Genomic DNA, 15091 nt, shown 5'->3' on the forward strand with positions numbered 1-15091 from the left:
AATATGCTGTCTAGGTTGGTCATAACTTTTCTTCCAAGGAGAAAGCATCTTTTAATTTCATGGCTGCAGTCACCATCTGCCAGAGAAGGCAATTACATCCCACTCTGGTACTCTTGCCTGAAAAATCCCATGGATGGAGGAGCCTGGTAGGCTGCTGCTGTCCATGGGGTCGCTAAGAGTTGGACACAACTGAGCGAGTTCAGTTTCACTTTTCACTTTCATGCATTGGAGAAGGAAATGGCAACCCACTCCAGTGTTTTTGCCTGGAGAATCCCAAGGACGGCAGAGCTTGGTGGGCTGCCATCTATGGGGTCGCACAGAGTCGGACATGACTGAAGCGACTTAGCAGCAGCAGCAGCAGTGACCATCTGCAGTGATTTTGGAGCCAAAAAAAAAAAAAAAAGTCTGTCAGTATTTCCATTGTTTCCCCATCTATTTTCCATGAAGTGATGGGACCAGATGCCCAACTCTCCTTACTAGACCTCTAAATGTTTCTGACCTCACTCCATCATCTGATGCTGAGGACCTAAAACCACCTACGCTGTGGTAGCATTATCAATCTCATGTTCTCATTCCAGGATCATATATAACTTACCCTTGCCTCCTCTATGGGCATCATGGTCTTAGATTTTCTTTGCTTTGATAATCTGCTTATATCAGGCTCATGGTTGAAATGCTATGGGTCACTCTTGGATATAATCTGAAATTCGCTTGGGTATACTCTTCAGTTGCAAGTGACAGGTGCTCCTGCCCTCTGCCTCTTTCCTACTGGACACATACTGGTCACTTCTACTTGGCTTCATGGCCAAGTGCATTATTTACTCAATACTTATCTGAATGAATGGTTGCCATATGCTTAGACTCTAGGAATACAGATGCATAAGATAGATCTAATTTATAAACTCTCCTCTCTTGGAGTTTATAATCTAGTGGTGGATGGAATCAGAACTTTGGATAGATATTTTATATCCATTATATCCTGTAATCCTTTCAAATGAGGACACAGAGGTCATGGCAAGCAGCCTGTCAAACTCCACATAAACATACATTAAACTTTAGATCTGTCCAACACGAAGACTTTGCTCTTTGTTTCACAGTACATTGTCCCTTACTGGGAGGTTTTCCTTCAATTCATTTTACAGAATCTAGTATGAGAATGTTTGTATGGTCTTATCTAAAGCATTTGATTGACTGATCAATTTCAAAGTAATCCTTGCATAATGCTATAGCCCTATTCCAATGATGCTGCCATTTTTCATTCACTCATTAATTGAATAACATTTGTAAACTATTTATTGTTCCTCCAACACTCTGAAGATTCAGTGATGAGGAAGACACAGTGGGACAATTAGCTGAAATAGATAACATGACAATTTCAGATTTCATTAAGTTCTATGAAGGGAATAAACAGGATGGGAATGAAAATATGCTTCTAAAAGTCTCTTTGGAAAGCATAGCATCTTAAAGATGTAAAGATTTTTCTATGGAAGTGCTACTCATTGAGGAACTCACTCTATTTGGACTTGAAAGGCTCCATACAGAAGGGGTGCATGTGTAGCAAATAGTGCTATCGTGACTATTGTCTTGTGTCTGAATTATTCTCATTTTTACTTAGCTTATTATGTGCTTTATAATAACATAAATAATATATGAGCATTGTAGAAAATATGAAGAAAATCTATGACCAGCCTGGATAGCATTTTAAAAAGCAGAGACATTACTTTGCTGACAAAGCTTCATCTAGTAAAAGCTGTGGTTTTTCCAGTAGTCATGTATGGATGTGAGATTTGGAACATAAAGGAAGCTGAGCACCAAAGAATTGATGCTTTTGAACTGTGGTGTTGGAGAAAACTCTTGAGAGTCCCTTGGACTGCAAGGAGATACAACCAGTCAATCCTAAAGGAAATCAGTCCTGAATATTCATTAGAAGGACTGATGCTGAAGCTGAAACTCCAATACTTTGGCCACCTGATGCGAAGAACTGGCTGATTGGAAAAGACCCTGATGCTAGGAAAGATTGAAGGCGGGAGGAAAAGGGGACGACAGAGGTTGAGATGGTTGGATGGCATCACTGACTCAATGGACATGAGTTTGAGTAAGCTCCGGGAGTTGGGGATAGACAGGGAAGCCTGGTGTGTGGCAGTCCATGGGGTCACAAAGAGTCGGACACCACTGAGAGACTGAATTGAACTGAACTGTAGAAAATATGAAGTAGAAATAAAACAAATATTTTCTGTAATTACACTGCTCAGATACCAGTGCTGTTAACACTGTGCTATATTTTCTTCTAGTTACTCCTCTTTATAGCCTGTACAAATGCATATTATAAAATTGGAACTATATTGCTATGTTTCCCAACTTCTTACTTAACACTATGTTTTGATTTTTTTGACACTTTAAAAGCTCTTTAAAATTATCTCTACTGGATGCATTTTTATAATACATAGTAACATTGTAATGCATTAATTGTGCTGTTGCTGGACATTTATGTGATTTCCAGGTTTCTGATGTTTTGAGAAAGGCTGCAGTGGATCTTTGCAATAAATTGATGTTTATATATGAAGTTATTTTCTTTGGACAGATTCCTAGGAGTGAAGTCAAGGATGAAAGGGCATGAACCCTTTTAAAGCTCTTGATATAAATGGCCAATTTGATTTATGAACATATTGTAACAACTTACAATAGCAGTGTATGCTGGTGTTAGTCTTAATGTGCTTCCATCAAGATTGAGAACTATCAATAAAACACTCCTATTTTGTTAGGTAAGAATGTCATTTCATTACTGTTTCAATTAGACTTTCTTTGATTACAAGTAAGAGTTAATATTTAAAAAATTATTGGTCAATTTTATTTCTTTTCTGAATTGCTGTTAATATCCTTTATCTATAATTTGATTTTAGCATTATTTCATGTATACCTTGCTCTCTTCCTGAAAAGACTTGAGGCAGCTTAAAGGTCACATAAAATACAAGACAACATAAATTAAAATAGTTTGAAGTAGAAAAATTACATCAAGCCAGTAATGATGCTTAAAATGCATACCACCAGACAATAAATCTGCTTAGTGCACAAGAATTTTGCCTCCAAGCTCTCTAGAACTGAGCTCAAAAAGAGAATCTTGCCATTTATCCAATTCACAGTGACAGTGAGTGTGTGAGAGAGGACACTAATTGTTCAAGATATAATTAATGATGATATTAAAATCTGACAATCTAATAAATTCTATTTTTTGTGTGTGACCCCTTGTTGTCATACACTATGCTAGTTGCTTTACTTGGGTTATTTTAATTTCTATGACTACTCAGTGGGGGGCAGTTACCTTATTACTGCCATTTACAGCAGTGCTTGGCATATGGGAATAGTTAATAAGTATTAGCTTGTTCTGTTATTATTACTAATATTAAGTATTTCAATATTTAGAACAAGTCACTTGAATATTTTTTAAATAATATATATAAATAATTTTTTTTTTTAGAAGATTCAGCAACAGTCAAACAAACCAATAAAAAAAAATCCTTTGGGAGTTTCACAGGAATTGCTTTAAATTAATCAAGGACAATTCTGACATCTTTAAATAATTAGCCTTCCAGTTTGGTAATATGGCAGTTTGTTTGCTTGTTTGGGATTTACTAAAGTAGCTTTATTAAGATATAATTCACATGCCATACAATCCACTCATTTATGATTCATTGGGTTGAGTATATTCATAAGATGTGCAACATTAGCACATTCAATTTTTCATCCAAATCGTCTTTTACATTTAGTACATTAGAAATTGTTTTCTTTTAATGCACTTCTTATAGAGGACACTTCCCTGATCTATCATGAATTTTTGTTGCCAAAGTGACTGGGATGTTTCTCCTCTTATGTTTTCTATCTAGAAGTACATGGAGCCCAGGGGAAAAGCCACTCCACCGAAACTACAGCATTACTTAGATTTTTCTTCTTTTAAGAAATTTTCTCTCTAGAATGTCTGGTAACAAAACCTCTCTAGTTTATGTCTTGTCCTCTTTTTCTTCCCCTTTTCCTGGCTTTCCGATCTTGTAGCTCATGAGCGAGCATCAGGACTGCACCCTCTCCCTCCAGTCTCGGGCTTCTGCTCATTCTGCATGTCACCCCGAGATGCTGTCACCTCACGCAACTCCTCTTTTGCTCATTTGCCTCCTTCAGGTCTCATCCTTCAGATCTCAGCCAGAATTTCCCTCCTCAGGGTGAGGTAAGGGAGGGGTTTCTCGGATTCTCCATTCAGATCTGATCTCCCGCCAGGTTCTCAGATTCTGTTGTATTTGCTTTCACAGCAGCTAATCACAGTTTAAATCATTACCTGATTTATGTGTTCCCTTGATTAATATCGGGCTTCCCTGGTGGCTCAGAGGTTAAAGCGTCTGCCGGCAACGCGAGAGACCTGACTTCGATCCCTGAGTCGGGAAGATCCCCTGGAGAAGGAAATGGCAACCCACTCCAGTGTTCTTGCCTGGAGAATCCCATGGACGGAGCAGCCTGGTGGGCTACAGTCCACGGGGTCACAAAGAGTCAGACACGACTGAGCGACTTCACTTTGATTAATATCTTTCTTCCCTGTGTTGCAAGGACAGTGTCTGTTTTGCTGACTACTAAATTCCTAGCCACCTAGCATGGTGCCTAGAACAAAAGTTGCTGTTATTGGATGAATTAAAGGAAAAACAAATAAATGGTGGTGTAGTTCAATTTTCTTTCCTCTAACTTCAAACTCCATTTTCAACATCTTTTTTTCCCTAGAGTTCTGGCACTCCCCCCTTCTTCAAGGCCAGATTTTATTATATGAATTCATATGTTTTATTGGGCAGCCACATGGTGTTATATGAAGATCAGTGAAGGTGGTTTTTATTATCTTGGGAGATGCTTATCATTTCCTACTAAGGCTATATGAGTGTACTTTACTTTAATATTTCTGATTAAAGTTTGCTTTTGTCTTCACAGGCAGGACTTTTTAATTTTTAATATTTACTTGAATGTTCACCAGGACTATTTCTGTAAAACAGGACCATCATTTGCCTGTACAAAAAAAATGACACTAGTCTCCTAATCCCTCTAAGGAGGCAACTTTTAAAATATATATTAGAGACACAGGGCTAAAGGGGGCATTTTATTAGAGAAGCTGGAAAAGAACTAGAAAGTGTATTAAAATCAGCAAATAGTTCATTTTGACTGCTCACATATCCTTTCAACTCTGTTAATTCAACTCTATGAGAGGAGGCAGGACTTTATTTTCCAGTGTACCTTATGATTTATGAAATGATCTCATCTCTTATACCTCAGCAGACTGAATGTCAATGGCTAGAATGTTCTAAGAATGCCCAGGTCTACTCCTTTGACCATAGATCAAGATGAAGACCTCACTGGATAAAAATAATACTGCATTTTTTTTCACCTGTCAATCATCTCAAAAGGCTAAGAGGAAATGACTTTTGATGATGAGGCAATAAGCACTTGCTTCCATCTGTCTACACTATTTTCTGCACTGCCTATAATGGATGGTGCTAGTTTTATGATGGAGAAATACCCATATAAGGTCTATTAAATGTATTACTCTTAAATTCTTGCTTTCATGGTCTTGTGCTTCAAGAGCCCACCTGCTTTGAAGCATGGAGCTTGCTTCCCAAAAGAGTTGGTGGGAGAGAATGAGAAGCTACATATATTACTTTTAGTGTAAAGTAAATTATTCTGGCAAAAATAGTTTCTCTAAGTGAGGATAGAACTATTCTCTTGAATTTCATTTGCACAGCAGGCCAATCCCTCTCCCTTGGGGTTATCTGTAGGAGCAGCCAGCAACAAGATTATTCCTTCCCTGTGACCCCCTGTCAGAAAAAAAGAAAAGCACTCTAACCTGCCTTTGCTGCTGTAACTTGTAGTGAATCAGAAATTGGTCTGTCCTGTACAGCATTTTGCATTTAATTTTACTTCTGATTCAAAGTGGTTGGTTGAAGCCAGTGAATCTCTGCTCTGAAATGGTGATAAAATGTTCACACTCTTAATGCCTAACAGTTTATTAACTGTGTTAAATGTATAGCCAGCATGCTAAACAGTTATGACCAAGCAGAAAAATGGAGCTATTTCAGTCATTGTAAGTTATCTAATACCATGGTTACAGATGCTTATGCAGCCAGGACTCAATTTGCTGATGGATTGAGTATAAATACAGATCGTAAATCTTACTTTTTAAGTCAATAGATTTTCATCCGAACACATTTCCCATAGGAATATTTTATAACTTATTGTTTAGAATCCAAGACTGATACATTAGGAAAAAAACCATAGCCAATTTTGGGGACTAGAAATAGATACTATTTACACAAAAGTAAGAAAATGCTATTTCTATAATTTAAAATATTTTATATAACAGAAAAGTAGTTTTTAGGAAATGGTAGATGGAACTCTTAGGAATTGCTTTTTTAGACTGGGATTGCTTAGATGGTCTCCAAGAGCTGAGGACATCATTTCCTAGGAACATATTTCTTAATAAAATGCTTCTAGGGAAGTCTAAGAGTTGTTATTCTCAAAGTTTTCAGGCATACAATTATAGAAGAGACATGGGGAGGTTATCCCAAGATAATTAAAGAAGAGTTAGAGAATGGAAGGAGGCAGGTGTTCAAGAGCATTAATGTGGAGGCACCAGGAAATTTGCCTGAGGTGAATTAAATGAGCTGTGGGAAAACAGGATAAAAATGGCAGCATAGTACAATGAGAATTGTTCTGATACCCAGTAGGTGACAGAGATGAAAATGTATGAAAAGAAATGAGACAGACCATGAGTAAGGGGTGGAAGAAACCTCAGAGTGTGAACAACACTCCATATACATCACATCTCATTCAGTATTAGGAGAGTTTCACATTACAATGGAAAAACAAACATCTCAGGAGAACAATAGATCTGTGGCTTCCATGTACATGATACATTTTCACTCCTCAGAACTAAATGCTATGAAAATGGAAGTTTGAAAAATATTAGAAAAAAGCAAACCACATAAACCCAGTTTCATCAAACATTAAAATACACACATACATGCTAATTTTCATGGTTTGGACTGGACACTGATCTTTGTCCTCTCTATAACCACCTTAGTAGGTGGGATAATATCAATCTTCATCTCAAGAAGTTAAAATTCAGTCTACCAAGAGGCATTCAAGAGCCTGCATGATTTTGCTTCAAGGTACTTTTATCTCCTCAACTTCCACCTTATCTCTCCACAAAACCATATGCCGACTTTATGCCTGCTACTTCTCCTCGAACAGCAATTTTTCTCCCTACTGCCTTCTCCCTTGGGGATCTCATACTCCCCACAGTGCTTTAAAACACAGCGTCACCTCTCTGCCCCAGATTCCCACCAGTGTCAATGTCACTCCTGAAATCTGGCTTCATATTTCCCAGGGCCTGCTGGATTTCACCTGGATGCTCAACACAGATTTTAAAATGCAAAGTATGAAACTGAACTTATCAGCATAATTTCCAGTTCATAAACTGCCTTTTCTGCTTCCCTGAATGGTGCCAACATTTTATACACTCAGACCTGCAACTATGCATGTGTGACTCTCTGTTGACTCTCACATCCAGTTAATTGCCAAGTCCTGAATGGATAACTGAACAGATAACTACTGATCCAGTTGGGCTTCCAGGTGGCTCAGTTGTAAAGACTGTGCCTGCCAATGCAGGAGGCACGGGTTTGATCCCTGAGTTAGAAAGATCCCCTGGAGAAGGAAATGGCAACCTACTTCAGTATTCTTGCCTGGAAAATCCCATGGACAGAGGAGCCTGGTGGGCTACATCCATGGGGTCGCAAAAGAGTCAGACATGACTTAGCAACTAAACAACAACAATAACTGATCTGGTCACCATAATGTTTCTGGACTCTTCTTTCTATCAGTGACAATATCTATAACTCCAACTCTTTCTCCAGCTCCAACACTGTCTTTCTCTTCTAATTGTGTTTAATTGCTGCTGCTGAAACAACCATTCTAAATGGATTCTGCTTCTCTGTGCTATTCTACTGTTCAAAAATGTCAATGGATCTCTAGCCCAATGTCAAAGATCCTCTGATATCTCAACCAAAGTTACTTTTCAGACGTAGATCTTCTCCTTCCTTTCATGCTGTGGCTAAAGTGAATTCTTCAAGATATCCTGACTGTGCCTTGTATGTTCTACCTCCAAGTAGTTTGTTCTGTTCTTTTTCTTGGAAAGTCCGTTCTTTCTTCTTTGATGCAGATATTCAAATTCCAAGTCTTCTTCAAGAATAAGAACACAGTTTATCTTATTAATTAATCAGTTCAGTCGCTCAGTCGTGTCCAACTCTTTGTGACCCCATGGACTGCTGCACACTAGGCCTCCCTGTCCATCACCAACTCCTGGAGTTTACTCAAACTCATGTCCATTGAGTTGATGTCATCCAACCATCTCATCCTCTGTCGTCCCCTGCTCCTCCCACCTTCAATCTTTCCCAGCATCAGGGTCTTTTCAAGTGAGTCAATTCTTCTCATTGGGTGGCCAAAGCATTGCAGTTTCAGCTTCAGCATCAGTCCTTCCAATGAATATTCAGGACTGATTTCCTTTAGGATGGACTGGTTGGATCTCCTTGCAGTCCAAGGGCTCTCAAGAGTCTTCTCCAACACCACAGTTCAAAAGCATCAATTCTTTGGCTCTCAACTTTCTTTATGGTCCAACTCTCACATCCATGCATGACTACTGGAAAAACCATAGCTCTGACTAGATGGACCTTTGTAGGCAAAGTAATGTCTCTGCTTTTTAATATGCTGTCTAGGTAGGTCATAACTTTCCTTCCAAGGAGCAAGTGTCTTTTAATTTCATGGCTGCAATCACCATCTGCAGTAATTTTGGAGCCTTCCAAAATAAAGTCTGTTACTGCTTCCACTGTTTCCCCATCTATTTGCCATGAAATGATGGGACCAGATGCTATGATCTTATTAATTAAGCCTTCCATTGAAGGCAATTACCATTTCTTTGAAATTTGATGTGTTTCATTTGTTTGGCATGAAACACACTTTGGCATGCTTATACCTTTTTCTTTTGTAGTTCAACTTTTAGTTTTTTGAGGACCTTCTGACTGTTTTCAATAGTGGCTGTACCAATTTTCAATCCTACCAACACTTAAAACTTTCTAAGTTGTTTTTCCTTGTGTTTTTATCTTTTTTTAAAATCTTTTCTACTTTTCTACTTCTGCATTTTCCACATCATTTAGTGTAAAAAAGAAAAAAGATAAAATCATTCAAGGAATTGAGCACTGTTAGGAGAGAAAAGAGCTCATGTGAGTGAGTGGAATATATTTAAGAATGAATGCTGAGTGACTGAAAGGTATGGAAATTGTTTTGATTATGCCTGTCATTGGGAAGATGAGGTCATTATGTAGTCTGCATAATACCACACATTTGGATGAAAATTGAACAATTCTGTCACCAACTTTATTCACCAAAAGTTCAGATGTTGGGTATTTCTTAATCAAATTATCTAGGTGTTTTTATATGGAAAAGAAGTGAGAGACTTTAAACAACATTAGGAAAGAGACATACATTTTTGGGTACCTTAGTGAAAATTCATTTATTATCTAAAATTGAAAATGTTTTAGATTTAGGTTTGTCCACTTCATTAAGACCTTAGTAAATGTAACACAAAGTTGACATGGTCCATTTCCTCTCACAGCATATTAAACCTAGACAACATATTAAAAAGGAGGATGAGATGGTTGGATGGCATCACCGACTTGACGGACATGAGTTTGAACAGGCTCTGGGAGTTGGTGATGGACAGGGAAGCCTGGTGTGCTACACTCTATGGAGTCTCAAACAGTTGGACATGACTGAGTGATTAAAATGAACTGATTTCCTCTCACTTTGTCTGGAGGGCTGGGTTAGGTTTATAAAAATGTGACCCTTTTATTGGGAATGGAATGATTGCTCATTTTTGCTTTAAAAAAAACTTGTTTTACTGCTGTGTATGGTTTATTGTTATGCTTTTCCTTTTAATCCTTAAAATGATAATTGCTTCAGGTTTCTCATGCATAACATCCATGAAAATTTTGATAATCTTTGTTTCTGATTAATAAAACTCTAGTCAGTATTATGTTCACATTTTTACATATGATAATGGTCCAGAATCTTCACAACAACCAGCACATATATTGTCTCTTATACTAGATTGGATCGAAGAGTTTCCAAGTTGAATTTGTAATTTAAGAATCACATTGCAAGATTACTGCCAAAAAAAAAAAAAAAATTGAGTAAGCCTCTATTAAGATGGCAAACTTTTGGGAGATCCACAGACCTCTTGGGGCAAAGAATAAACAGAGGCTGCTAATACCAGTATAATATGAATGCTGAAGCACCACCAAATCTCTCTTTAAGGTAACACATATATTTATACTATAGAACTTATTTGTGTTCACTAAATTCCAGATGACAACCTAAAGTCCTGACTGCACATTAAGAAGCAAATGTAATTCATTGGCCAGTCAATGATCCATTGTTTGCTGAACCTTTTCATGAGGTTCACATGTATTAAGCAGGTTTTCAGTATATGGGTCAAATTTCTCACATTCATTTGTTTGCAGAACAGACCATATATCCTAATCCAAACTATTTATGAGAATTCTCTAAAACTGACACTAGCTCTCTGGACCACCTTATCATTTAACAAAAATAGTAAATGTCCTATTTGTTCATTCTCTGTGCAATTAATTTTAAATGTTTGATAAAAATATATGATAAAGGGTTCAATATTATGATATTTGATGTGAAAAGTCATGATGGTGTTTCATAGTCTGAAATGCTCAGCTTAGCTCAAGATGCTTTAACACGGTGTATCCTGGGTATGTTCACTAAATTGCAGCTTTCTCCAGTCTCTCGTAGGTGGGTTCTATAGATTGGAATACATGTCTGCTCTGGATCTGCATTCTGTTCCCCACTCGGACTGTAGTATTCCCTTGACTCCTTTTCTTATTGTTTTGAGCCCTGACAAGCCCCTCCTCTCCACTCCACTAGGTTGGCCAAGTTTGCCATACTTGTAGTCACTAAAAGAGGTCTTGTCACCAAACAGACATGGCTATTTACTCAAGTATCACCACCGCTTTACCTGCTTACCTGAACCCTACCCACCTCCTTTCTTCATAGGGTCAGATGTCTAGAATATGAAAGGTAGCCTAGAATAGAGACGATTTTCTTGAATATTCTTGGACATTGTAATGTGACTGTTGACATCCTCCTCCAACCCTAAGGTGATCAGCCTTTCTTACCCAAAAGGACACTCTCTTCCTAGTTAATCTTGCCAGCTTAGTTAGCTTAGTACTCCTTGGCTATACGCATTGAGTTTTCTAGTTTTCTGACTTTGGGTGCTTATGATAAAATGTTAGTTCTTTCCATTTTACAATTTTTCATGGTGAAAAAGGATTCTTTACTATTTAAATTTGGACTTTATTATTTATTTCCATTAATTCCCAAGAGAAGTAATTAATCAGTTTTTGAAGTTTTACTTTGGATGAAAATACTTTGTAAGACTATTCCCTGATAGCCATTCTGCCAGATGGCTAACTAACATAAGGAAAAAACTACACTAATAGACGTTTCTATTAGACTTTCCTTGGAACAAAATCTCCTAAAAACATCCTTCACTCTTTTTGTTTCATTTAATAAAGCAATGAAATATTTAGTGCAATTAGGCAACAGACTTTTTGGACTAATTTCCACAGATGGTTCAGAAAATATTCTGTGTTAGATGAAAGCATATAAACTACTACAGCATAACAGAGTTAAAATGGACAATAAGGAAATTTAGAGTAAAAAGAAGTATTACCTTAGGGTCATGTATTCCAGAAAGCTCTTCATAGATCTTCTCACCTACCATGACGGCAGCCAAATTCGCTGTGTATGTTGAAAGGCAAAACATACAGAAAATGGCCCAAAGGTTCATCAGAAACCTTCCAGTCCAGCATTTTGGGGGTTTGATAGCTGCTGTTCTACCAAACAAGAGAGCATAACAGACATTCAAGGCTGAAGAGAAGGAGAAAACTTTACTTCTATTCCGCCCCTTGGGAGTCATGCCAAAGGGGCTTTTCCATTCATAGAGAGTGAGGAAAATGGCAGTGATGTGCAGAGCCACAAAAATCCCCAGCCACATTGTCCAGTGGAGTGGCCACATGAAGGCTCCGATGGGAGCTGCTGTGTCTCGTGTCCTCACTAAGATGCCCAAGCTGGTGGAGAAGAAAGGGCTGGTGAAATCTATCACCTGGCTTCGTGCAGTATTGATGCTGAAGGAAGTGACCGCCAAGTGGGCTGACCCACTCAGGAGATCACCCACCAGCCCAGTCCAGTGCCCATTTTTCCAGGCTCCATATTTGCCATCCCCAACAATATAGAGATCAAAGTCAAAGTTCATGTCTTCTGCTAGTTTTTCCAGTAGATCAATGCAATATCCATAGCAGCACTTCTTCAATTTTATGGGCACTGTATCATTACTGCTATGGAGGCTGCTAAAAAGGCTGTCCAACATGGCAGAATCATTAGTCATGGGGTCTAGACAGAGTTGGCCAGCAGGGCACAAGCCTTCATCATCGACCTCCCTTGTGAAGACAAATGGATGCTCTATCAGCGTAACCACTCGCAAGTTTAGCTTACTCGGGTGCTGAAAGTGGGTTTTGTGCCTCTGGGCTTGCTCTGGCCATATTCCATAGTCCATGACAATCTTCCCCCTCTGCCAGCTGCCCAAGCGTGTCCACATTGGCTTTCCCATGGGATCATTTTGCAGATTCCAGATGAAAAAGTTGTTTTCTGAGCTGATGATAGTGGAACCTTTCACTTTGATGGAACCACTGAGGCCTCTGAAAGTGGTGTTGGCTAGAAACCTGGCAAAGAGGAGTAAAGGTAGAAAGTAAGGAAGAGGGGCAAGGGCAAAGCCAGGAAGTACTGCCCATCTTTGCTTCTCTCTTAATAAAAAGACCTATTTTAAAAAAAGGCATTGCCTATAATTACTCTAGGAATTAATAAGCTGGAATCTTTCTAGAAGAAGAGTCCTATTTCATTGAGCAAATGAAATCTCATCCTCATGTTCTAACACCTGGACTGGGTGTTTGACTTATGGTCTTACTCCAAATTTCTATTCCTAGTTAAGGGGTGTGTTAATTAATTTGTTATAAATGGTTAATTATATAGTCTCACAAGTTTCCAAGCTATGGAAGTTCTCAGCATCTTTAATATATCTCATTTCTACTGTTCACCACATTCAACTGCAAATAAATCAGCTCAATAAATATCTTTGGTGCAAGGAATAAGTTTTAATAAGTATGCATATACTTTAATAATTGCTTATAATTATATTCTGGAGAAGGCAATGGCATCCCACTCCAGTACTCTTGCCTGGAAAATCCTATGGATGGAGGAGCCTGGTAGGCTGCCATCCATGGGGTTGCTCAGAGTCGGACATGATTGAGCGACTTCCCTTTCACTTTTCACTTTCATGCATTAGAGAAGGAAATGAAAACCCACTCCAGTGTTCTTGCCTGGGGAATCCCAGGGATGGGGGAGCCTGGTGGGCTGCCTTCTATGGGGTTGCAAAGAGTCAGATACGACTGAAGTGACTTAGCAGCAGCAACATTATATTCATAATTCTAGAAAATAGCCAAATCTTATTATTGGTGTTTCTCCTTTTAGAGTGGAAATAATCAACATATTTGTTCCCATGAGGCCAGTCAAAGCTGCATGTTGGATACCATCCATGGAACAAAGAAAAAGATGATAAATAGACTTGCAGTTCCCACGACAGCCTCAGGCTAACCTCCCTCTAAGTCATTAGAGAAAAACAGTTGGCTCTGGCTCTAGAGAGAGCTTCTGCCAGGAGTCAAAGAAAGGAAAATTACCAGCTGAATGATATACTGATTCCTAACCCTGTGAACCAAGGCACCATCAGTACATGTTCTGCTATGGAAAAGGCAGGAAAATGCTTGGTCAAAGTCTCTGTCTTTCTTGAGTTTTGGAAGAAGAGACAAAAGAGGTAACATACAGGCTGTGGCATCTCTGTACTCTTAATTATGGCCTAGTGTCAGAATGAAAGGCCATAGTTTGACATCAGACACACCTGTGTTAGAATATTGGTCCACCCACCTTCTAGCATTGTCCTTGGACACGGATTTACTGAACTCTAAGCTTCAGTTTTGTCATCAGCAAAATAGGGGAAATAATTACATTTTTATTTGTAAATTACTTCCACTGTAAGGGTTAGAAATAGTTCATGTGAAGTATATACTATACCTTTAGACATAGAACAAATGTTCCAGATATGGTAACTATTATTTAATGTCTTTAAAATTTTTTCAATCAAGGCCATCCCCAGTCACTTTTCCTAGTCTTTGAGTAGAAGTTTTGCAGTTGGAGACCCAAAGTATTGCATTATGATAAATTCATAGAGGGTACTCAAGACACATTTCAAATTAAAAGAAAGTAAATTGAAACGTGGACTGTAACATAGAAGATTTTTGTGAAGAGTTGGATGATACAAGTCTAGGTCCTTAGCAATATACATTAATCCATTGATCACCACAAATTACTTTGTAATTTACAAATGCAAATACCAGTAGTAGGAAGTTACACTGCCACAGAAGAAACAGAGAAATCAGAAAGTGTGAAGAATGTACTAATTTTCATTAAAGATATAAATGTAAATCACATTTGAAGATCCTTCCATCACTAAATGCAATATAACTGCTCATTTTGGTAGATTGTGTATAATAGTAATTATTCACATTAGCACTCCCTTGTGGGACTCTACCACTTAAAAAGACTTCTATTTTGCAACAAGTAAAAGTCTCCATTATCTTAGATTTTAAAATAGTTTTCTGCTTCTTTAGGGAAGTAGAGAACCAAATCATTAAAATATACAGATTAATCAATCAATAATTACCTAGGTAGTAGAACAGAAGAATGACTATAATTGTGTTTCTGATGAGCAATCTACTATTAGATTTGTTTACACACACACACACACACACACATGGTTATAGCCTAGGGAATAAAATAGTTATTAGTAAATAGGTTAATTTTACTTGGTCAATTTAGTGAT

At 38.1% G+C, this 15091-nt stretch overlaps 1 protein-coding gene across 1 annotated transcript in view; it reads right to left on the reverse strand.

Annotated features, from left to right (window-relative positions):
* GRIN3A (glutamate ionotropic receptor NMDA type subunit 3A) overlaps positions 1 to 15091 on the reverse strand; it is a 204687-nt gene that overhangs the window by 112961 nt on the left and 76635 nt on the right. The window contains exon 3 of the mRNA XM_019966663.2: positions 11834 to 12881. Coding sequence (XP_019822222.1) covers positions 11834 to 12881 — 1048 coding nt within the window. The remainder of the gene's footprint in view (positions 1 to 11833; positions 12882 to 15091) is intronic.

The sequence above is a fragment of the Bos indicus genome, chromosome 8, assembly GCF_029378745.1.
Source record: "Bos indicus isolate NIAB-ARS_2022 breed Sahiwal x Tharparkar chromosome 8, NIAB-ARS_B.indTharparkar_mat_pri_1.0, whole genome shotgun sequence".
Taxonomy (NCBI): Eukaryota; Metazoa; Chordata; class Mammalia; order Artiodactyla; family Bovidae; genus Bos; species Bos indicus.